Source organism: Saccoglossus kowalevskii, chromosome 2 (genome assembly GCF_978046115.1).
Source record: "Saccoglossus kowalevskii chromosome 2, keSacKowa6.1, whole genome shotgun sequence".
Classification (NCBI taxonomy): Eukaryota; Metazoa; Hemichordata; class Enteropneusta; family Harrimaniidae; genus Saccoglossus; species Saccoglossus kowalevskii.
Genome location: NC_140642.1, coordinates 23,869,169 through 23,894,275, shown reverse-complemented (window position 1 = coordinate 23,894,275; position 25,107 = coordinate 23,869,169). Strand labels below are relative to the sequence as shown.

The following is a 25,107-nucleotide window of genomic DNA, read 5'->3' as shown; positions in this document are numbered from 1 at the left end:
ACCAGACATTGCAAGTAAGACAGATTGAGAGAATTAATATGTATCTATCTATAATCTAAATGTGGTTGAAGCATAAGAGGCCTTTGAAGGGAATCTATAAAGCATACCTTTATACATTGTTCTGCTAAATCTTTACTTGTTCTCGATGATAATTCAGCTACTACAAGTCTGTTGCAGATTGCTTTAACAGCGCCGTCAACAGCTACTACACGTCTGGTACACTCAGCAGATACATCCAGATAATAGGTGATGGCCCTTGCTGTTACTTCCAGTACATTATCCGGAGCACAGTCATCCAGAAATATCTTGCACAATGCTGGGAGGAAAGTTCTAGGAGGGCAACTGGAGATGAACAAAAGTACTTTTTGTTTAATATTTATTTTGAAATGAAAGGATTTTGCATAATAAATTTCTTAAAAGACTTCAGTACAAACAAAATTGTTATTTTATGACTTCTGATTGATCTAAAAACATATACTCAGTACTATATGTGCTCATATAGTGGAGAAATACTATAGTTGAAACATTGACTGCCACAATACACATTTAGAGGGTCTATGATATAAGGTAAGAGATATGGTGATAACCGATATATCTGCTCCGAGATATTTATATAACATACATTTTTACATTATTTCGGTGAGAAAATACTACAATGTGGATAAGGGATATCTATGACCGTGTCTAAGTTCCGGGAAATAATTAGGAATTTTAAAATTTAATGGCTCAGAACAAACATAAATTACTATCCTTGTTTTTAAATTAAAGTGGGTCACTCATGAATGGTTCTTTATTTATACACCATACACTCCTCTCGTAGCTAGATTAGTTGAAGGAAAGAACGCTATGAGTGAACGACACATTCCCCAAATGATGCATTAAAGGGTTAGTAAAATTAATTATTTACGCAATAGACCAACGTGAGCTGATTCAATTATCTGTGAATTGTACATTCAGTTCAAATATATATACACACACAACATTCTTCTGAATATTCATATTTCTGGAAATATTACAAGCTTGTGTACTCCCTATTCTTAAATGTGATATTATTAGAGTAATTGTTAATTACTGCAGTAACTATCAAAAACTCTAGGCTACACATCTTTAAAAATTGTATTCTCTGTCTGATAAACTGTATCAGTATGCACACGGCTGATGTATGTATTGGAACCCCGTCTGAAAAGTGTCGACTTATATTACTTTAGCAAACCTGTTCGTGTATGATATATTTATTTGCCTTAAAGCCATTACATTTTGAATCTGATAATAAAATCATAGTTCCCCACATGCATTATCAATAATCATCAATTTGACACATTCTTCAATAAATGGGTAATTCTGCTTCAAATAATGTACATGTAGTGGCGGTATAAGTTGTGTTCAAACAGATGCACACAAATGTGTTAATCCAAAGATTATTTCGCATGACCACATGGTGCAAAGTGACAGGGTGGTAGATAATAATAATACTACAAATAACAATTTAGAAGTTGCATCAGATTACGTTGGAATACTGGGTTCATGTGCATGGAAGAAGAATTGATGACATCATTATACAGTATTTTCCCGATTAGAAGCGCATCTCAAATACACTTAAAATTGCACTTGTTGTATACAGAAAAATTTAAATATTACTTATTTTGATCCTAGAAACATCACTGTAATTTATGAAAGCATGTATCATCATTTAATATTATGAGGCAAAAAAAAAAAAAATGTGTGGTTCCAATAACATACACTTCATCAGACAAGATGAAGCTGGCAGATTAGTTGACAAGTGCCGTGTTTAATGATTTTTACAATAAAGATCTCCCGATTTGGACCAAATTCTGAACAATCAGTTACATTTCAGTGTCATTAAAATCTCGGGTGATTTCACATCATATTTTGTTCGTCTGAAAAAAAAGTTTAGGGTAGGGCCAGGCAATAAATTTCAAGTGGAGCAGGCTTATCAGAACAGCACAAATTTATTAATTGTCATGCTGATAAATCAGAAAATACTAAGTATCATGAAAACAAACTAAATAGCAACTGTATAACAGTTGCATTTATTGACATTATTGTATACTGGAATATTAAACATACCGTACAACTTAATTTTACCATAGACAACACACCTCTGTCATTTATGTAAGCACATGTGCTAATATTGTAGTTATTCAGAGTTAGTATATTGAATTGACTCTGGTGCACAAAGAGTTCTTGCAGAAATTAATAATGACACAACTAATTTCACAATTTTATTTCCTTTAAAGAAGTAATATTCCCATCAACTGTCATACGGTGAACTAAAATTGTATGATTTTTGGAGTACCCTGGATGCTAAAGAGGGAATGACATTCACTATTTGACCAAACTCCGCATAATACAGCTTTCAACACATTTTTGGTTTTACCAAATAGTTACCCTCATATAAGTGTTTGCTATGATTATGTATTTAGTTTTGTTGACAGAGAGACAATTATTGACCTCAGCTGATATGCCTTGGTTATTAGGTTTCCTTGGGTCAACAAACCCTGATCTTTATTTGGGTTCACGTATTATACAAACCAAAGAAGGCATGGGACATATAAAATATGTATGAAATCTACTAGTTGAAATTCTATAACAACATTGATAAGTCATAATATCAGTGTTTCCGCTACCGTTCGCCAAATCGCCAAGTGGCGAAAAAAAAATTAGAATGGCTAATAAAACGTTTCTCCAATTCGTCATTTGGCGATTGCTAAAATTATAACGAAATTGAGTGAACTTTTTCTATTTGCCTGCCAAGAATGATTTCCACGTGAAAAAAATCGAAACATGTAAACACTTGTCTAATTATCATAAAACAACTCTATTTTGTAAGGCTGATTTCAATTGGGTATCTTGTGACATCATTCCGTTTGTTATCCAATAGCGTGCGCTGTATTATATGAATGACGTCATCATAACATTCTTTTAAAATGGCTGCCAATATGCAAGGCTCCGCTCGTAGCAATCGAAATTATCAGGGTACGCTTGACAGTTTCGTAGAAGGACAAGTAAAACCACCTCCTTCGAAAAAAGACAAGTCTGAGGCCGATCACGAAGTTGAAATAAATGTCAAAACGGATGATAAACCGAAGAAAAATTATGGTCCTGAAAGTACCAAGAAAATGGGAAGTCGTGTTAACCATGGAGCTAAAAAAAGATAGCTTCATGCGTTAACCGAGGTGTGCGTGATGACTGGGTTAAATCATATCCATGGCTAGAACTTGATGTTTTGTAAAGAAACAAGTAAACGAAATATCTTTACTAATGGATGTGATAAACTGAAACTTCACAATGTGAAGAAACATGCATCAACAAGGGGTCATAAACAGCAATCATATGCAAGATAAATTTCCATTCACGGGATATGAAGCATGCAATGAAAAATGCGTTTTCCGAAGCAGAGCCTGCTGTATTGGCAGGCCTACACAGTGTGTCCTGGTACGCCAAGAAAAATATCACCAATGTACAATTGACATTTATGCATCTATTGCAGACTATTATGTAATACTAATGTTCACTTTTATTACTTGAACATGTTAATAAATGTCAGTTACATCACAAAGTTGTGTGTTTCATATAAACATTATATTTCATGCTTAAATTTTACTCCCCTCTGGGGTCCCACTTTTTTTTTATAGTTAACTCAATTTTGTGTGTGTAAAAGCCTGGTTTTCATTTGTCAGCTTCTATGTGACAGAAACTGGCTATAGAAAATTATTTTTGGCTAATGTTTTGGAGGTTGCAATAGCCACTTGGGTATTATTCTCATACTTCTAGGGGAAACACTGAATATATTTCCCTACGATGGCATGAAACATTTAAATAAACTAGAATCTCTAATGGGAATCTATGGTATCATCTGAGAAAAGAAATGTGTGAAGTCAGTGGCAAATCTCGGGTCAGAGTTGCAATTAACCTTCATATAATTATGATCAGAATATTAATCACTTCTAAGATGCTACACATGTAGACAGGTACTGTAAAGTCTGCAACTCGCCTACCATAAGCATGAAAAAATAAATTGCGGGTTATCAAAGTGATGCCTTCCAAATCCATAAAAGGAATTTGTAAGTCACTGCACACATGAAGCCTCCCATAAAAAACATCCCCATCACATCTGGTAATCAATCACACCATACTTCTCCCAGGTTTTAATATTATATAAGTATACATTTTTTTATTATTTCATCATTTTATATCATTCTAACCTATTCAGTTCCGTCTCATAAAGGTCAAGCCCTATTATTTGTCAAAATACAAATTTAAGATATTTATAATTCATTTTGAGCTGCAAACAGACCCACACCTCACCAAACAAAAAACATTGAATCCGACAAAAAAGGTGAGCATAATGCATAACAAATGATGAATCATTGAAATAATCGATTAGAATCAATAGAGTGAGAGGAATGTTTGCATAAAATTTCAGGCCAAGGTAATTTTAATTGTTTGGCACTGTCATAACGATTGCTTTTTACATGTGTCTGCAAAAATCAAGGATTCTCAGTTGGGCAAGTTTATAATATATATAATTCCACTTCTCAATGGTGTAATTCTAAATCATATTAGCAGTCCTTAATTATGAACACTTGGCATATATCACATGGTAAGAATGATTGATATGAACATCAAAACATATGTATATACATGTACATGGCAAATTTATCCATGATTAAAAATAGATTGAAGAACGAAACTAGAAAAATATGGGGTTATCTGTTTCTGGTTTAATGATCTCTACAAAGCACATAGCCATAAGATGAATTCAAAATTCAATGCATGAAATCCATCACATCTCCATTTATTATGAAAGTAGCAAAGGACTACCTACAATGGCTGTACAAATTTAATTACACATTGATATATAAAGTACTCACTCAAATTACTTATAATTTCCAGCGAGTTTCAGTACAAGCCTGTTGGGATAGAAATTTTCTACATGACGATGTAGAATTAAATAGTAAGTAGGAAGAAACCATCACCATGTCTTTTAAATACATCTTCAAAAGAAATCGTCCAAATTGAATACACAACAAGCATTGACAAAGCTCAGTCCCTGTTGTGTATTTAATGCCAAATTCCATCACTAGCAGTGATCCAGTAGTGTGGGTATACATTTTGCTGAATACTGAATAGTGCTATAATCAGTCATTGCTGGCAATCTACTGTAATAGGCTGACCATATTTGGTTGAACACAAAACATTGTATGGTGAAGACCAAAATCCAGTATGTAAAATCAAGCAAGCCACCTTTGAGAAACAGTTGACATGCACCTGTAACCTCATACATGCAGTATGATACTGATATACAGAGCCATATTCATCTGCAAGAAATGATTCTAGATACGTAGCTGTCAATTCAACAAATTTGGTTGAATCACAAAATAACACAAGCTAAAGTATAACCTAAGAGTATAGTACTTGTATGCAAACTTTCAACTGAATCAGGCTGAATCGTTTAAAATGGGGACCAAACAAAATATAAAGCCAATAGTCTGACCAATAATTCTTTTGTATTGTATCAATGTACAACTGTATCTTAATAAGAAATATAAATACAGTATAATTTACGCTATTAGTAGCACATGCACCTAACGTAGACAGAAGAGGTGTGTCAATGGACAAAAAAAAAGTCATATTTCAATTTTTAATTGAGCAAATACGACAACTAGAAATTCCACGGACAATAGATAGAAACAAAAGCAAAGCAGCAGTCCTTTATAAACTAGCAAGATAAAAAGTACAGTTACTCACAACTGGAACATGCTTAACAGTTAATAGTTGTTTAGTTTGGATGATCTATTAGTGAAAAATACCACTATCTAAATAACTATTCTCTCCAGACTTGATTTTTAAGTACAAGTGCTGACATACATACAGTGCATTAGGACAATTTTATGTGTTATCCCAGTTTCAACTAAGCAGGATCGAACACAAGCACCAGCAGAGTTACTAAGGTTGAATTGGCCTTCCATTTTAGCTGGGACTGTGAAAATTATTAGTGTGAGGTTAGGATCAACCCATTATGGTATTACGGTAAACTTTAGGTAGGATTTGAACTCTGACATACTGAGCACAAGTCTGATGCAACGACCAGTGCTTTTGTGAGATATAGTGAATACCAGGGTAATCTGAAAATATCATTTCTCAAACACGCAGATGGTCAATCGATACTGATATGCTATGGATATGGATATGGATTTGGATTTCTATTAGCAAAAAAATTAAGCTTGTTACAGAAATAAGTGGAGCAGATAAATGGAAACTATACATGACTCTGTACTTAGAAATATTTAAAGATAAGAGCAAATAATGTGACTTGTACATTTAACCCTAATGATAGTCCCTCTACAGACTGAGGGACTGTGCCCTAATCTTGTCAGTCCCACATACTTATACATTCACTTGTCTTTGAGCATATAGAGATAAACCTAGTTAGCAGCGTACCTTCTAGTGAAAGACGGGATATTTAGATTATTTGTGACTGCCTCAAGCAAAAGTAACAAGATTGCATTTGCAAATGATCGGGTCTGTAGCATGTCTGGAACTGTTTCATACTTTTATAAAACACAGAATGCTGCCTGTACACATGTTGTAAATCGCCATCTGAGAGTGGATATCAAGACATCATGAATTAATCATATTTGTGTGTACACACTGGACTGGAATGTGTCAAATCAGTGGAAATCATGTGACTATCATTCACACACAAAAACATACATAATTTGAGAACCCATCGCCATTTTGAATATAGCGTAAACATATTGAATGAAAGTAATATTAGATTTCATACCAACCAAAATGGCCACCAGTCAGTTCAGCTCAGATGAACACATACAAAAATATTTGTCCTTTGTGATAAAATAAAGTAATATACCTGCACACACAGGAGACTGCAAAATATAATACTATATATAATCCACCATGTATGATCTTACATGCTAATAGTGAATGAATGAAAAATTAAAGGTTTGTGTTGCACAAGTTGACTGCCATGCATACCGTACATACATTTGTACACACAGGCACACCACCTTTGCATACTTCGTCTGCGTGCCAGCAACTCTGAATGCACAAAATCCCTGCATTACAGTATTTACTTTCGATTTAATAAAAACAGAGCTACATGTATGTGTCCTTATTATATTCAGCCAAATATAATAATAAATTCTAACAAAACAAACTTGCAATGCTAAATTGTCACTGCAATTTAATAGGGTCTTTGAATTTATGATAATAAATATATATAATTACATGGAACAACAATTTGAAGCTGGACTTAGAATCCAGAGTGAGACTTTAGAACAATTTTACTCTTTTTTTGCTTGCCAGAAGACAAAAATACATGTTATTCTGACAATAAAAAGTAACTGTTATCTAGCCTAACCTTGCTTTTCAAATGCCAGCAATAACTAGTGAGATAAAATTGTAGATTTGGTTTTAATGGAACAATACTAAACATTCAAAAACCAAGGCAATAATTACAAATTACTAATTTTACTCTTTATCAAATGTGTTCTTTCCTACCACTACCACTATCAACACATTACAGACATACAAATGTACCTTTAGCACTACTCTCTACAGAAATGTTGAGCTCCTTAATCATAAATTTTGCATTAAAAAAAAAAAAATTTAGCTTCTGTTATTTATTGTCCCCTGAACCAGTTATTAAAATATTTCAATTCAGTGATGGTAAATATGCAAAATACATGTTTTTCATATTAAATCAAAGATCCAAGGACATGAAAACTTATAATACAAATTTGTTTGTTTGGAACTCTGTTAACTTTACTATGACTAAGCTTAGCTTCTCTTATTTAATCAGCAAGCCACATAATTGAAATTACTTCTGAAAGATACCTACAACTGTTGTTCCTCAAATGATCAAGTTACATATAATACATTTTTAATTCCTCTGAAATTTCTCAGGAGACTAGCTGCACACAGTTTCTACTGCATATGGTATTCATGGTAAAAAAAAATAATGTAATGAAAGCTAGTCTAAAAGAGTACAAATGTATGTAGTCTTTAGAATATCATATCAGGTCATTATGATGTCATTTTCTATTTTTAGAATCAAGCCTACATGTACTTTCTCATGTTTATCATATTCATGTACAGAGTCAGTGAAAATCTGTTGAAAATATAGGTAAAAAAACGCAGGTAATAAGTACTAAACAATTACATGTAGTTTTTTTACAATTACTTTTTGTGAAAATTGTAGTAATGCCCAAATCTATAAATACATGATTAAATTGTAATTAACTGGTAAAAATGATGAGGTCTAATATTGAAAACTGTTTTACACTGTTGTCTGATGAGCCATTCAAACATGTTCAGATCTACATGTAAAGGTCAATTCCTTAAGACTGGCAATTTTTTAAAAAGAGTATGGTCATTGAACTACGGTAATATTTAAATCTGTGTTAATATATGTTAATGTGTATAAGTAGTATTTGCAACGAATATACAAACAATTAACATATTTTTTTTTATGGGATTGGCCATTTCTCGCTGTTCATTCATTATACATTTATGTTTGTTTTTACACTAATACTTTACATGAATAACAATCTTCGAAATCAGGATCTAAGTTTCGGAATTTGTATTTGCCTCCTAGTTCCAAAGATGCAGTTAGTCAAATTTCTCAGACTTATTTTCATGAAATGACAACATTTTTTGCCCATTTTGCAGTGTACAGATGGTGAAATTTGTGCATTGTTAGTGAGAAGGATGACTTTTTAATGGTCATGATAGTTTCCGTTTATAAAGTATTTTTCCTAGGCTGCCTTCATTTACTCCACAGAGAAAAGTTAAAATATTACGGATCAATTCAATCAAGCCTACTGATGGGCTCACTCAGTAAATGCCATAACAATATTTTTCAGTATATTTGTCTGACATATGATGGTATGAATTTGATGACAAGAGAATCATGTCACATGATTAAATTACAGTTTTAGTTAAAAGCAGCATTTCTTCATTTAGAGGGAAGCCTAGAGTCACACAGATAGAAAAATGTCTGTAAATAAAAATAGTTAGCTCAAATGATGTGATTTGTACTGATACTAAGAAAAGAAACAGTAAAAATAACAGATGTCAGTGTAATTAAACGTACCAATTATTTATTATCACAGCCATTCATGTATAGCAATGACTCGGAGGGGGGATTTCTAAGGGCTTCTCATTCAGCAGAACAAGATTTATATCTAGACTTACAACATGAGTAATGACATGGTGACAATGATCTATGCATGACATCATTTATCATTGCATATGCATGCATATATCAAATTATACAACAATTCTTCATACACACCCAAAATCAGTAAAAAAAAAGCTCCCTACCAATTATAATTAGTGATGCTGGCACAGTGATAATTTACCCCTTGCCGTGGTGATGTACCCGCTAATCTTGTGCAAAATTTTGGAAACAATAAGATGGATTGATAATCAATTGGTTATTATTATTACAAGATAGGTCAAGTTTTGAATTTATTCTACAGCTTAGTAAACAGAACTGAACCCCCTTGAATTTACTACCATGAAGAAAATTTCATGAATAAATTAAATCTTTGAGGCTAATTTCACAAACAAATCAAAAAATTCAAAAGCTGAGAATGGCTGGCGACACAGCACTGTGGTGAATGTTATGCTATAGAAATGTCCTTTCCAGAAATTAAATGTCCACCAATCACAATCTGTGCCTATTGCCCTACTAGTAATTGGCAGTGAGTGGATTAAAACAAAAGCTGAGATTACTATTTTTTTTTATCTTCATAGGAGGCTCATCTCTAACAAATTGAATAAACTATATGCTTGAAACGGAGGTGTACAAACAATTACCAGTATACAAATCGGTTTGCATTTGCTTTTGTTAGAAACCAGTTACCTTGATCAAAATTGATTTGCAAAGATATAAACTGAATTTATGATTCACAACCAACCAATCATGTCACGGGCATGACCACCACTAGTACATGACCAAAATTCAACTTGTATTGCAGAACTCACAATACTTCAAACAGTATAATTCAAACATGATGAAAAAAACAATAAATATGATGATGAAATGTAAATTCTGCACACATGTCTGATACTATGTTTACAATTATGGTATTTATTATGGCAAAATAGAATCCACCCTTTTGACTATGGTTGTCAGCCTGTTCTATTAATTTTCCCTTCATGACAACATGTCATCCTCTTGAGAATGTGAGGAGTCCCTTACATCAAACCATTTTATATGCAGGCCCAAAAGCTTCATTTTAGCATATGTTGTGCGATCACACATACACCAAACTTGGTACATGTCCAGTTGAATCTTCACTCTTGATCAGAACTAAGATGTTAATTTTTTCTTGTGAAACATGAACGCAAATTAATTATATTTAAAAGTAAATAAACAATTTCACAACTTCCAGGGGAAACAACAAACTCTGTCCATTACTGGAGGCTGTTTGCCCAGCACATTCTAAAAATCATATTTTTGATGAATTCAGACAACACCATCAAAAAGAAACCTGTTCATACAGCTTATTCAAATTCTTGGATTATTTCATTGATGCTGGTATTATGATAGAGTGGTGAAATAAATTACACTTTCTCACTATTTTTATTGGATAGTGAATACCCCTGGGTACTTATAAGTGATATATAATCCAGATAGCGCTAATGCAATCAAAAGTTACTGAAGATTATAGTATTTTTGTTGGAGATGAAGCCATACTTCCAAATTAAGATAATATGTATAAAAGAGAGGAATAATCTTGACACAAAAATTAATACATCCCAGACAGTATTTTTGTATGATCTCTGCACTGGCATAGACTTAGGAAAGCATTTCTTACCTTTCAAAACACCGGTCAACGTTGTCTGACATTAATAGCAACATACAAAGTTGCTCTAGTGCAATAAGTTGCATGTCTCGTTCGTCGCCTTGGCCCATTTGTAGCCATTCCAAAAGTGTTTCGGGGTCGACATCGGCCATTTTGAATATTATTCTGTCCCCAACCAGCTGCAAACAATAACAATCCTTTCGTCTGTCTCCCGGCTTCTAATTTCCTTGATTTAGGGAAATCGACAGTCGTTCAGCCTTCCCGTCGCTTTCACTTTTCTGTCACACAACGGCGTTTCTATGTGATAACATCAACTGGTAAGACGATAAAAACAGATGTATCGTGGAAAAATGATTGAAACTACACTAAAAACAGGAAGCGTGACAAACGGTGTAGATAGGGGTCAGCTTGGCATATTCAACAAAGACTGGCTGGCTGCTTCAGCGACGATATTTCTAGGCGAGATTTTCCTCCAACCAACGTATATCGAAGCTCCAACACCTCATAGTCCGTTGCTGGTGGAGCTTTAAACGCCCATTATCGCCCGATGTTCCCAAAATACTAATAAAATTTGATAATATTGTCGAATGTCTGATTGAAACAACAATCAGCTGAGGAAAATATTCCAACAGCGGATATACTGCAGCTAACCCAGCCTCGTTCTCGCCGACGTCTTCCGCTATCCCAGAACTCCTAGCGAAATTCCGAACTGCATTCGGTCGGATGTGATGAAATCACGCGTATTAGTACAGGTTACTTCTGTAAATAAACATATCATTCAACACAGGTACCATGACGTCGTAAGGGACACGTAGCGCCAATGCGAACGAACGGCATCATTATTGATACGCCGGACATGTTTTTTTGTAAACAATTGGATATGACGATTTTCATTGAACACTATAGTTTTTAGTTTGTTGACCTGCCGTTTCGTCATAATGGGTCCCTATCTACCTTTTTTTTATAATATTTTATTTTTAAATGTAGTTCTAGGCGCATTTTCTCGAGTTTAAAAAGTCACTCTGTAATCCATGTATAGTAATATAACGTTTATCTAAAAACAAAATAGTCCGTTACCAAATTATTTCACATATAAACTTGTAAAGCAAATAAGCAGTCTAATATAAAAAAAAGTCCACAGACTTTCGTGAAACTGTATTGAGCAACTCGATAACACTCCAAAGACCATGGAGTCATACCCGTTAAGAAATCACCTCTCAATAGTGGAAGCAAATTGCTGGAACATTACACCCTGAAAAATCAAGATGCTAAAATTTGCAACGAAAGTGGTGATGTGATTTTGCCTCCTTGTATGACGAACTATCAATCGCTGTTACCATGGCGATGACGGAGTATGCCGCGGAGATGTGCGCGCCCCTTCATACATTAATGGTTTCGTCAGAACAGTCGTCGTCCTGCGTTAGTTATATCGCCCTCATTCATTAGGGTTGTCAAATCCTCAACTTCTGGGATGTGTCTGGCCGTTAACATATAGCGACCATATGGCAAATTCATTTCAGGTGTACAATACCACGGACAATCTTGTGTGAGAAAGAAAAGAAGACAATGTCAACTGGAACAGACGTAAACGGTGAAGTGACAAAGGAACAGTTGAACACAATGGATTCGGAGGCCATGCAGCCGCCGGACTCTGGTGAGAAAGACCAAGAGAAGAAAATGCGAAATGAAAACAACGCACAGTTTATTGTACTTCTAAAGGATAAAGAATCACTGAAGAAACAAATCGAGTCGAAAGACCAGGAACTGGAAGCCGCAAAATGCAATATCTACGATCTTTCAAAGAAAATAGAAAAGCTAGAAGAAGAGGTAACAGTTTTTTTTCTCATGATGCGATATCAAAAAAAGTGACATTATATATTTTGGTATTTACCTATTATATATAGTTTTGTAGTGGTTTATTAAAACATTCGTAATTCCTCGGAAGAAATTAAATTGGTTACATAACAAGGACATTCAAATGCAAGAAGAAAACTAACGCTCAAAACGAACCACATTAAAATAACAATTATCTAAAAAACGACTAACCTAACACATGCTAAGCAACCGTATCCCACTGACAGAAATAACATAAAAACACACAATTATAATTGGATATAAAGTGGTATTTGAAGGATATGGCGATCCCCGTTCACAATTACGTTCTATCGTTAATGTGTGTGTTTTTCTCCTACTACGCGTAAAGGGAAATAGTGTCTGCTTCTCGGTGAAATAGACATTGTCTAAAAACCACAGTTTCCAATATAAGAACACTTGTGTGAAAGACGGAATTTTGATAATCTGGATTGTAACTGCCAAGTAAAATATAAAATAAAGAGCTGTAACAATATCTACACTTACACAAGGGGGTATTGTAATCCATATCGTGCAATTTAAATGTTCTATGAATGTGATACTCACTGACCAACTTCTTTGAGACGGCTAATTGTCATGGCAACTATTGTGAAATGATATACCTAAATCCGATTCTGTGTCATGTATATTTATTGTATAACCAGCGGACAATGAAGGAAAAACACTTCGCGGCTTAAAAGAAATAACTATGGCCTCAGTTCTTAGTTTTGCCACAAATACAATACTCCTCGCTTTACGTTCATTGGCCTTTAAGAAGAATTGGAGAAGTGTTGGTTCGTCCCAGCTGTTTAGTTCCTCTGTCGTTTTGCCCAGTGCTGTTTCACCCCAATGCTGTTTCGTCCCATTAACAGTCGTTTCGCCTAAAATGTTTTTTTTCGTCCCAGTTCACCGATTTTATACATATATTTAGTTTTGACTATACCACCCGTGGACAGGGGAAGTTCCCCGGCAATATCCGGAAAACAAGAATTCAAGACAGGTGTGGTACACACGCAGTTTGATATTACTCATTTAGTAATTTAAAATGGAACTTCCTTGGCCGCAATTAGATAGTAAACTGAATGATTTTGCTATACACCCAATCATGGCGTTAATGTTTGCGTAGTGAGAACATTGGTTTTTAAAGGCTGCCATAATACTATGTAATAAGCGCTCACACTCCGGACAGTTACTTGTAGGTCATTGTCACTATTTTATCATTTGTTGAGTGCATAAAATCGTTTTATTAAACCTCCATGATTAACCTAACTATGAACTAATTTACTAACAAGCAAGAGTGTTAAATCGTTGATACTGAAATTTAAAATTAATATATATCAAATGTATCCAAAAGAATGAAATTTCTCTAGGTTGTCACGCCAATACGGTCAAATTACGACGACAAAACCGACAACTCACGAAAAAAGCATTCGTAACATCTGGTTAGTTGGAATCCAAACAATGACTGAAAAGTTTGTTCTTTCCAGCTGATCATGAGTTGTCAGTTTGTCGTAGCCGGTCGTGTTGATCAGAAACTTGAACTTGAACCTACGCCTATTTTAAACTCTTCTTGTTTGCGTATATTGCCCAATTTGTTAGTGAGATAGGATATGTTTTTAGTATCATTTTATTTATTTATTTATTTATTTATTTATTTATTTATTTATTTATTTATTTATTTATTTATTTATTTATTTATTTATTTATTTATTTATTTATTTATTTATTTATTTATTTATTTATTTATTTATTTATTTATTTATTTATTTATTTATTTATTTATTTATTTATTTATTTATTTATTTATTTATTTATTTATTTATTTACACCGCTTTATACACTTTTTAATTATGGCAAATTAAGTGTCCGGGCATTGTGTTGGCATGCGAGGTTTGAACGAAACACCAGGACAATAAGTTATTTCTGACGAGGTATTAAGAGCACTGTTTTTTGTGACCACAAGATTAAAATCACTTGGGAATGTTCCATTGTTAAATGGTATTGAAATTTGGGAAAATATCACTGCATCTACAATTGAATATACTCACGCTTAATTTTGTAAATCTACCCTCAAGCAAAAAAATAACCACTAAAATGCAGCGATCAGAGGTGAACTTCGTATGCGCAGTTTACGTACAACTAGACTTACTAAAATGGTCTAGTATTGGCTCCGAATTTTAAAACATGAGCGAAAATAGTCTAGTTAAATGTTAAATGCTATATGGCGGTTGGAGAGATTGAATGTTAGGCCGAAGGGGAAGTTAGTGTTGACAATGAAACTAAGTTTATCTCCTTATTTAAACAACCCTATATAGAGGTAATTGATACACAGTAATGGAACACACTTGAAACCGACAAACTTTAGAAAAAAACGTTTCTCGCGTTAGACGAATTGAAGAAGAATACCATTTCCTTCTCCAGTGTGAAATATACGTACTCAATTTCACCAATAATATATGTAATCAACTTGAGTAAATTTATATATTTTGCCCTCAGAAAGAGTGGGAATTATTTAATTTTAAACATTTTTGACCAGTATTTTTGTTAAGTTAATCTTGATTTTCCAGCACCAAGGACTGGTTTCCCAAAGTGCAATTGGCGTAAATTATTATTATTATTATAATCACATAATTTGCTGGATCTGTTTTCAGAAATATAAACGGACTTGTGATTCGATTCTTCCTTCATTGTCTACTTGAACGAATCTATGATACATTTCGCCTCAAATTCGGCATCCTGTGTGCCATGAATAGTGGTCACGGTGAGAGGTCATGTGTAAGTCAACCGCTTTTCTGACGTCTATGATGTGTCACCTCATCCTGTATTTAGAGGGAGCCCCCCCTCGTTTGGCTGGCAAAAATAATGACAAATAATTTGGCAAACCCAGGCCACGTCATGAGGCGATTTAATATCAGTAGCGCGCACCCGTTTACCAAACCAAACAATTCTGGATTCGCCAATGGTTGTAGATTTGTTTGTAAAAAAACAGAGCAGTGCAGAAGGGTAATTAGGCCGACAGGCAATAAATAATAAGGCTATAAATGAACAAAAGTCTAGCCGTCTATTCACATGACATGACAAGGTGGCAGGAGACTCGTATCATGTTTGTGTTAGTATAGGCAGCGTCCGTATTCTCTCACGTGATAAATAACTTATATGTATAATAGAATACTTGTACCGTACTTTGTATTCAATTTTAAAACTAATTCCGCTAGAATTGGTTTGTAATTTTAGGAGTAGCCCTTTCTAACTTGACCATCTGCTTCAGCAATTGCCATTTCAGTATCCATTAGCGTTTAGGGTTCGTGAATTTAAGTCGTTGAAATTAATATCAATCATGTTAAACTGTGAACTATGAATAAAGACGCCGACTACAAAGAACTGACCCACCTGTCGTACAGGCACCACGTGACTGTGCGCAAATTGCCCGATAAACCAAATATTAGACAAACGTCAGATTTCCTGAATTAGAGGATATTACTTTGATCTTTTTGAAACGTATCTGTGTAATTTCTTCCGCTGACATCGTATATTTGCATATGTCTTATCACACTCGATTAATGACATCACATCACATTCCATAAATGGTCATAGCAGGTAATCAACTGAATCTAATTGCACTTTATTTATGGAACTTCCGATGTCACCCGACGTTTGACAACTGTTGCTATTGGTTACTTTAGTGTAACAAATGATAACAACTCAAGTAATGCTATCTTAAATGGTACAACGGTTGATTAATTCCAGTATCAAAACCAGAATAAGACTCATAAATCACCGTGCTTGCCCCAACATCAGTGTATTGTGTAGTCCCCCTAACATGAATTTATTTTCATGCATTTGTCGTCGGATTGTTTTTACCATAATTGCAAAACCAATTCCATCTTTTGAGTTCAAATAATGACATTTTTTAAAATTAAATTACAGCTAAAAGAATACCACTTTTTGAAAAAAGCAGTCGCGGACGTGGACAGGATCACGGGAAATGTTTACGATTCTCAAAGCGGGTATAAGGTAACATTTATAAGAGTTATCCATCCAGTACTGCGTGATGCGAGTGATTTTATGAATTCAATATATTTGTATGTTTTTCATTGTTTTTCTATTTACGTTTCATATAATTTTATTTTATTATTTACATTCCAATATAACAATGATATCAGCTTGTAGAGTTTTGGAAAAAGTATCGTTTTGTTGAAACAATTAAGGTAATATTGTTATGTCGACTGATACATCTATATTCTGTTTTGTTCTTTTCTGTTTGAACCAACGCACACAACCCTGGCACAACCCTGGCACCTGGCACAACCCTGGCACAACCCGTTAAACTATTATGATTGGCTTTTATGGTTTTCTTGTAAAATGCTTGCATCCCGCAAGTGTACATCAGCACTCCCCCCATCTGTTTTAAATAGTTCATTTGACATACAATTATTATCGAGACGAGAAAACAAAAATTGCAAAACGGGGTTCCGCATACTGACTGGATAAAACTATTTGGGGATCAGTAACTATTTGTGTTTAAGTAAGTTAGCAGCCATGGTTACTAGGTCGCTGTAGTCTTTGACACACATTTTTTTGCAGTCGAAGAAAAAGACCCCTAGTGTACGACAGAAAGACACGGTAAAACATCCGACAGCGAGACAGAAAATACGAAAACAGACATCCACATCCACGGTTGCTGTTAAAGACACTGCTGTTACTGAGGCGCCCGCACCGGCAGAAAAGGATACATATAAATACTATTCGGTAAGCTGACGAATAAGTGGAGATATTAGCAGCATCCTTATCCGATGACACCTGTGAGACTGTTTATATTTCGACTGCCAGTATTATCTGACATGGGGGTTGTACGATATTCCCAATAAGTAGCAGTATATCAAGAACTATATCTTAATTCATGTGAGGCATAATCGGGCTTACCACAGACGCCAAAATAAACTGATCAATAAAACCACTATTTTCCTATCTTCAGTCTCTTGGAATCCCTTTGAAGATTCTTAGTGGTGTTTGTTTTGATTTTGAAACTTTCAATCCCAAAAACCGGCGCCAACAATTGTCACCAGGGGTGCTTAGTGGCATAAATCGTATACAAAATACACCTTTTTTCATTTTTTTGTTTTACCCATGTGACTCACTTGTTTTGTTGAGAATGAAAATCCAAATTATAGCTGAATATCATTTGAATTTGTCGTGCATATTCTGAATCACGTTGCAGATGGTGCCCGTGATCGGTTGATTTTGTGGGCTTAATAGTTAAAGGGCGGCAGTCGTCGTGCCGCGTCCTGTTCGTTATGGGACTCATAGCGACGTATACAACGCGTGTAAAATACATTGTTTATTTACATGAAATTCGAACACGCGCTGCGCGACGACCACCGCGCTTTAAGGAATTAATAAAATATTAGTAAAGTCGAAAATAGTTGTCACGGTGTATTATAGGAACGTTCCACACTCGAGCGCAATTATTTATTATGTGGTCACAAGCAATTTAATTCCAAATTCACCCCCATCAAATACAGTCTGTCTTTTCGTTATGCAAGTTTCCAATGAGTGAATTTAAACACAGCTTCTTCTGCAATCTTCCAATGGATATTGTAATGTCCCGAGGGAAATTGATAGGGAGATAACCATTTTCATGATTTGACGCCCTCTGTAGTTATCACAGTATATCTGAATAAAGACTGTTATCAAAATTAAGTGTCTATATCATATACCACCTCCACGCATATTAGTATACTGAGATCGTGGTCTTGTGAGTTGCGCCCTCATCGACCTTGAAATCAAACCAGCTTCAGCAATTGTTCTATTAAATTGTAAAACCCAAACAAACGCGACTTGGAATAATCAATCATAATGGGATTGTTTAGTGTATGTAGTAACCAACTGATTTTTCCCACTCTACAGGAGATCGCAGAACAGTTTCCGAATATTAAACTATCAACGGTGCTCTCAGCAGAAAAGAAGTTCATCGAGGCTGATACTGATAGCAGTGGCGTGAGTTGTTTTTCCATGTAAATTAATTCGTTTCTGTCATGTATTTAATTCCCGATTTATTTGAAAAAAAAAACGCGGTGTATACAAGTTGACACAACAAAACACGCAATTGTCGTTATTTTGAAACGCGCATGCGCAATTCCGTTTTTTTGTAATTTCTAGTCAATAGATGCTGATGAGCTGGAGAGTCTTCTTGACAAGAACGACCTGTTATTCACTAAACAACAAATACGAGACATTCTGAAAGAAGTGGACAGAGATAACTCCAATGATCTCGACTTCTTTGAGTGTCTCGCGGTAAGTAAACTACGAGTTCATGATGTTAGATAGCGCCTGTGAAACTTTCGAATTAGGTACTTGCTGCCCACTTCGCTGGTTCCCGGCATCCCTTGCGAATGGCTTGGTATGCCATGACACTTGAGGCGGGAACCAGCGAAGCTGCCCACAGCACATCATCCTGGATGTTTCGAACTGTTGTCGTATATATTATTGATTTGTGATAGGATAATGACACCGTCGACACAAACTGGCGAGAATTACGGCATTACAAAGTGTTCCCATCAGTAAATTTATTTATTTATTTATTGTTCCCGGTTAGGTTATTGAAAAGTTACAGACTCGACGAAAAACCAACTTACCGCCATCTATACAGAATGCCCAATCCAGCAAGAGCGCCGTGTGTACACTTCAGTAATCAGTGTACCCTGCCAAGCAACAGATGTACATCGTTTCCAATTGATATACTTTAACTTGATTAATCAAGATTGGTCAGGACTGCACAGAAAACAAGTCGTTAATCTGTATATGAATATAATTTGTAGAAAGAAAATCGTGCGATGAAATTGTCATTTATGTTCACACATGTATATATTTTCCCCCGTTCATCCGTTCAAAACAGACAATTGTATCACAATATAAAAATGAAATAAAAATACTTCAAACAACGTTTATTGTAACTAATAAAGGTAGCGAACGTACACAAAAATAAGTACATTATATTTGTACATCCTTTATAAATTGCGCCCTCTGGCGGTAAGCGCTTCTGTGAGATAAATGATGCCAAATGTGTGAAGGGCGATAGTCTATTGCATCGATACCGTTTTGATCAGTAATCGTCCCTCAGTAAAAAAAAACTACAGTTTTAGATGGATATATTTGGACTGGCGAACGACTACACAAACAAACAAGCTTCCGATTTGAACGACAATGCTTTCAACCATCGGCCAATTATAAAAGAATAAATGGTATATTTCTAAATGGTGTTTATTTCAGTTACGATTCATAAACATAAAGCTGCACTAACCTATACTACGTATGCAGAACACTAGTGTGGTAGAGATATGAATGTAACTACGAGATATTTTTGGAATTAATTATCGATAGCTATTTGATTCTCTGCGAAATACTATAGTACGGGTTCCGCGTTGTACTTTTATATTGGTATAGCACCGGAAATCACACGTGACTGCTGCATGACATTTAATAACGCCATGGTGATATATTTGTCAATGAGGCGCAGTCACGTGACCATGTCCTCTCAAAATATACTTCATATCACAAGGCACTGATAAACCTTGAATAAATCACACTTGCATTTAAGAATTTCCATATTATTTGAGTAAAAAAAATAATACAACTTGGTTGTAATTATAAAATATATCAACTTGGTTGTATCTATATAGACTATCCCATTGATCTAAACCATCATCAACAGTGGACACTTTATACACCACCCCGGCTCCATAAAATACTCTTGATTAAAATAAACTCATAAAATAACATAATATAAAATCTAAAACTAGTTTTCGTGGTGAAATTGTGACTGGCAAGTTACATATTAGATTAGAGTTATGTTAGGTACACCAGTAAAAAGTAGGTGATTTGTAACGTAAGAAGGCTGCCAATCTTAGGGTGCACCATGGAATCATTCGATGGCATTGATTACACCGTCTTAATCTGTCTTCTGTTTTCCATTGTATTTTCTGAATAACTCTGTTTTATCATAGACCTTAGAAAAAGATAAGGTCTATGGTTTTATATGTCTATCGACGCGCATATCTTTTGGTTGTGACTGAAGTGTGATTCGAAAAGCTGGAAAAGTGGCAAAAAACAAAAATTATAAAAAAAATAGATAAAATAAATGTAACCTATGCCTACACCGTATTTTAAACAGATTCATGCGCAATATTCCTTGCACAGTGTTATCGCAAACTTGAACTCGGCACATAAGCGCTGCAGACTAATCCAATAATATCGTAGCGGTTCCTCGACATTCTCCTGCCACCGCCACCAACAGTGAGGGCGTCGTCAAATCAATTTTAACCCACTCTGTCATGAGCTATAGGACGTCGGCGTTGCGACGAACCGATAAGTTCACAGGACCATCCTGTATATGTTTTCGACACTCTATAACATGAAAATTCCAAATGATCTGCAATTGTTCCTCTTCACCTCGCAGTCTTCGGACTTGTTCCTGAAGTTCTCCATTCATTTCGGTCAGTCTTCTTATTTCCTACAAATGCAAGACAGAAAAAATGCATGTTTATTCAGTTATTTCCGAAGAACGTCGTAATTTATTATTTTTTCGTTAGTGAAAAAAAATGTTCTTTCAATATCGCTACTAAATATTTAAGACACATTTCTTAGAAAGCCCGATTTAAACAAGACACAACTATTTACCGGTCATCGTGGTATATATAATGTTTTTCCGTTAAATCGCACCCTAAATGACGCTGTACAAAGATTTGCCATTTCTAAACAAGGAACAGCTTCACAACCAAAGTTCTCTCTCTCTCTCTTTCTCTGAGCACCATCTACGTCATTTTGACGTCACAGAGATGTAAGAAGATACAAACATAAGACACTTATTTGAAAGGTGTCTTGAACAACTTAATTTATTTGGAATCGTACCAAATCGGCTCATCGTCTAGAACCAGTTATAACCATCAACAGTCCAGAGTTTGTAAATTTTCTTATTTATTTTCACAGTATTTGCAATGAAATACAAACAAAATGAATTTTCTCGGGCATTAATAAAATATAATGGTCATGTGGTGTACGGGCTTTAATTATTTTTGCTGTACTTATGTTTATTTTTATTACTTTTGTTATTAATGCCTTTTTATTTTATTATCTTACTTTTATTTTGTGATTTTTCTTTAATTCCGCCCTACATACATCAGATCCTTGTTGGCTTTCGCAATTACCAAAACTTCAAAAAATAAATACTAGATCAAAATAAAATAAAATAAAATAAATATACAAATAAAAAAGTCAAAACTATGATCTTATTTTAATCAGATTAGGTCATGTAGTACATATACGTGTTTGTGGCACGCGGTAACATGCGAGCAGCCAATCAAAAACGGTGTACCCGAGTAGACCAACATTCACTACAGTCACGACATGACACTGATTGCACTGAAAAAAATACTGACCTAACGACCCAGTTTACTTGTTAATACATGTTGGATTGGTTGGCGACGGCGCGTAGCTATGGTGACCTAATTTTATATTAGGGACGGGCACAAAATTAGGCGTAACACATGTTGACCACTCCGCCATTACGTTCATTTGGAATATTTGAAGCAATTGAGAACCAATAATTGACTCTTATCCTTGGTAAATTTTATAATAATATACATATGTATTAAGCATAAACAAAACAGCATATCACGGGTTTAACACCACGCAGGTCGGTATACCCAACATAAACTAATTACACGCAGATACTTTAAATACAATTGGCTGGGACATTCGAATACAGTTTAGGGTTCTCACTAACTTATAAACCCATTATCATGCTCGTCCGTAATGGTGGTTTTCAGGCCTTGTTATGTGTTCACACTGTTTTTTTTACTGTGGTTCACACCTGTTTTATATCAATGAAGAGGAGGAAATTATCCCATTCCATTGGTGTAATTTGCCCCCTCCCCTCCCCCTCTTAGATTACCTCTCCAGGGACACACTTACAAAAGATGTGTATACGCATGAAACAATAGTATAGTGTGTAAATGTGACAGATAGATGGTAACAACATGCTTCTTGTGTGATGTAATATTTATTGACATCGTATCCTCCGAGGGACTAGTGTGGTACACTACAGTCAATTGTTTTAAAGACTCTATGTGACACTGTTGATATTATCTGGTTTCAACCTGACGACACAAGTTGACTATAATGACTTGTTGAACATAACGATAAATCAGCGATTTGCTGAGTACTTATACTTACTTAGTACTTGCTGTAACTCACATGATATTGATCATAAAACCAAATGACTCAGTACCATAAATGGCACGAAAACCGCTTGAAACACGCAAATTGGTTAAAGTTCATTGACCTTTACATCGACATCCACCAGATACAATCTGGTATTCGCCAGACACAGTGCCCGCACTTCATTATTCTCGGCACCGTGCAGCCGCCATTTTAGAGGTGGGGTGTATTCTAGGTAACATACAACTATTCCGGAAGAGAGAAGAAAATTATTCGCACTATAATGCTCCCAACGCCGCAGGGGTATCCTGAAACTCACCTTCATTAAAAACTCCATTCTATCTTTCTTCTTGTTTCGACATTTCGTTGCAGCTATTCTGTTCCTCTGTCGTCTTTCACTGATCCGCTTCTCCTCATCCATACCGGCCTGTCTCGTGGGGGAGAGGGGGGGGGGGTCAATACAGTAAACCGTAATTCAGAAACGTTTCGGTTAACCCAACACGTATTTACATTCAAACATGGCGGAGACGCCTCCACAGTACTGTACATATATTTGGGTGCAGTATCTTTGACACAAGTATGGCGTGTTATTCGGGTGACTCACACACAACAAAATCCGTGATCGCTCCGACGAGCAAAGAGTTCCGCAAACGACTAAGACGACTAGCGACGACAACTAGCAGGAACTGGTAAACATGATGACCCTGGAAAGGTCACCAGGACAATAGTCAGTATGCGGTCTATAAATAAATGCGGAAACGTACTTATATACATATGTTTACGCGCAATGTGTCAACGTGCTTATCAATTGATTGAAAACAATCACGAGTAAGAGGGCGAATTTGTTTTCTGTTTTCCTGGAAATCAACATCGTTGAACCTGACGTGGCCTACATACCTATATATAGGCAAAATTAATTGGCAATGGCCATACCAGACACACATTTTGAAAGAGCGGATGGAATTAAAAAGTTTTAAAATGATTCTATAAAGGATACATGTATTAGGCAACAATGACATGTTGACATTATTTTGACAATTATAAACGATCAAACTTACAAAGAAAAATGTGATTTCTAATTTAGACCATGGAGGTAAAACATATTTGTTTACCTCTATGGTTGAGCATTCACAACTCAATCACAGATAACCGGTCAACATATGACGTCATATCAAGTGCTAACGTATATCTATTTGTGAAAAAGACGATATTTTATCTCAAGGTCACGTCAAAGAGTTTCAGAATCCTTCATGGATTTGTTGAATTCGTAAACAGTATTTATCTTAGTTTATATCTGTACACTATATTCTACAATGAAATTGAACGCCAATGTCACATTTTTCGTACGTGTTGGTAACGACCGCCACGTCCTCGCTGTAAAGGTACCGTTATGCTCTCACGATGACGCAGCTGCCTCTAATTCTACCAAGAACCACTATTGTGAATTTTGGAGTGCATTCCGTGAAATAAAACTAATTTTTTTGCACCCGCAGGCGTACTACAAAGGGGAAATCCCGTTTTCCACGGTCTGCAAGGACCAGCTTTGTTCCGTCCGATTTGCGTCCGTGAATACGAGAGGAAACAAACACCAGATAGTTGTCACTAACGCTGTTAGTCACGAAGAAACCTTTATTTAAAAAACACTTCATTTACTGAGTAACAACACAGCAAGTTGGCGTTATATAAGAAGATAATTAAATAGACAATGTTAAAATAGCAAAATACATCACGTCTTCTTCTTTTACCTATATAAGGCGAGACACACTTTCGAAAAATGACCCTCGTTTATTAGTACGAGTTCCTGTGTATATTTTGACATTTCGTGGAAAACAAATCTTTATCAGATTGATGAGAGCTTAGCTCCTCTATCACGTGATAGAGGGACTGTAATGGGGGCTAGACTTGAAAGAAACTGTTTAAAGTATAAAAATAATGAATGCCATCATGAAACTTAATATTATTAGAAGACCTGCAAATACGGCCAATAAAAACATTTCAGTTACCACGACTCTATTCCACGGTACACGTAAAAGTGGTCCGTGTCTTGCACCGGGACTAGGTATGTTTACAGCAAGTCTCAGAAGTATTGGGGCAGCCAATTTGCAAACTCGCTAGCTTTGGTTTTGACTCAATCTGATTAAAATCTGATGTAGTGTGCGGGCTTTAATTATTTTAGCTATAA

At 35.3% G+C, this 25,107-nt stretch overlaps 3 protein-coding genes across 6 annotated transcripts in view; 1 reads left to right on the top strand and 2 right to left on the bottom strand.

The window, feature by feature from the left end:
* The window catches only part of LOC100329023 (inhibin receptor E3 ligase-like protein), a 38,248-nt gene extending 26,700 nt beyond the window's left edge, over nucleotides 1-11,548 (bottom strand). For all 4 annotated transcript variants that reach the window (XM_085493268.1, XM_006824771.3, XM_085493277.1 and 1 more), the window contains exons 1-2: nucleotides 10,872-11,548; nucleotides 108-342 (exon numbers count right to left, since the gene is read on the bottom strand). In XM_085493268.1, the coding sequence (XP_085349394.1) occupies nucleotides 108-342; nucleotides 10,872-11,011 (375 nt within the window). In that variant the 5' untranslated portion in view covers nucleotides 11,012-11,548. The remainder of the gene's footprint in view (nucleotides 1-107; nucleotides 343-10,871) is intronic.
* A 754-nt stretch (nucleotides 11,549-12,302) lies between these two features.
* LOC100369889 (uncharacterized) lies at nucleotides 12,303-19,651 on the top strand. The gene is made up of 6 exons (XM_078005670.2): nucleotides 12,303-12,686; nucleotides 16,638-16,724; nucleotides 17,295-17,459; nucleotides 18,618-18,707; nucleotides 18,870-19,004; nucleotides 19,306-19,651. The coding sequence occupies exons 1-6, from the start codon at nucleotides 12,426-12,428 to the stop codon at nucleotides 19,399-19,401; spliced, it is 834 nt and encodes a 277-aa protein (XP_077861796.1). The 5' UTR covers nucleotides 12,303-12,425; the 3' UTR covers nucleotides 19,402-19,651.
* LOC102802003 (cyclic AMP-dependent transcription factor ATF-3-like) lies at nucleotides 19,640-23,645 on the bottom strand. The gene is made up of 2 exons (XM_006824772.3): nucleotides 23,245-23,645; nucleotides 19,640-21,219 (listed from the first exon to the last, which is right to left on the bottom strand). Exons 1-2 carry the CDS (start codon nucleotides 23,344-23,346, stop codon nucleotides 21,046-21,048), a joined length of 276 nt encoding a protein of 91 aa, XP_006824835.1. The 5' UTR covers nucleotides 23,347-23,645; the 3' UTR covers nucleotides 19,640-21,045.
* Between the last annotated feature and the right edge of the window lie 1,462 nt (nucleotides 23,646-25,107).

Excerpts from the sequence above, each read along its gene's own strand:
- LOC100369889 (XM_078005670.2), top strand. The coding sequence starts at position 12,426 with ATGTCAACTGGAACAGACGTAAACGGTGAAGTGACAAAGGAACAGTTG. Across the intron at positions 12,687-16,637 it reads TAGAAAAGCTAGAAGAAGAG|CTAAAAGAATACCACTTTTT; the intron begins GTAACAGTTTTT and ends ATTAAATTACAG. Across the intron at positions 16,725-17,294 it reads ATTCTCAAAGCGGGTATAAG|TCGAAGAAAAAGACCCCTAG; the intron begins GTAACATTTATA and ends ATTTTTTTGCAG.
- LOC102802003 (XM_006824772.3), bottom strand. The coding sequence starts at position 23,346 with ATGGATGAGGAGAAGCGGATCAGTGAAAGACGACAGAGGAACAGAATA. Across the intron at positions 21,220-23,244 it reads GAATGGAGTTTTTAATGAAG|GAAATAAGAAGACTGACCGA; the intron begins GTGAGTTTCAGG and ends TTGCATTTGTAG.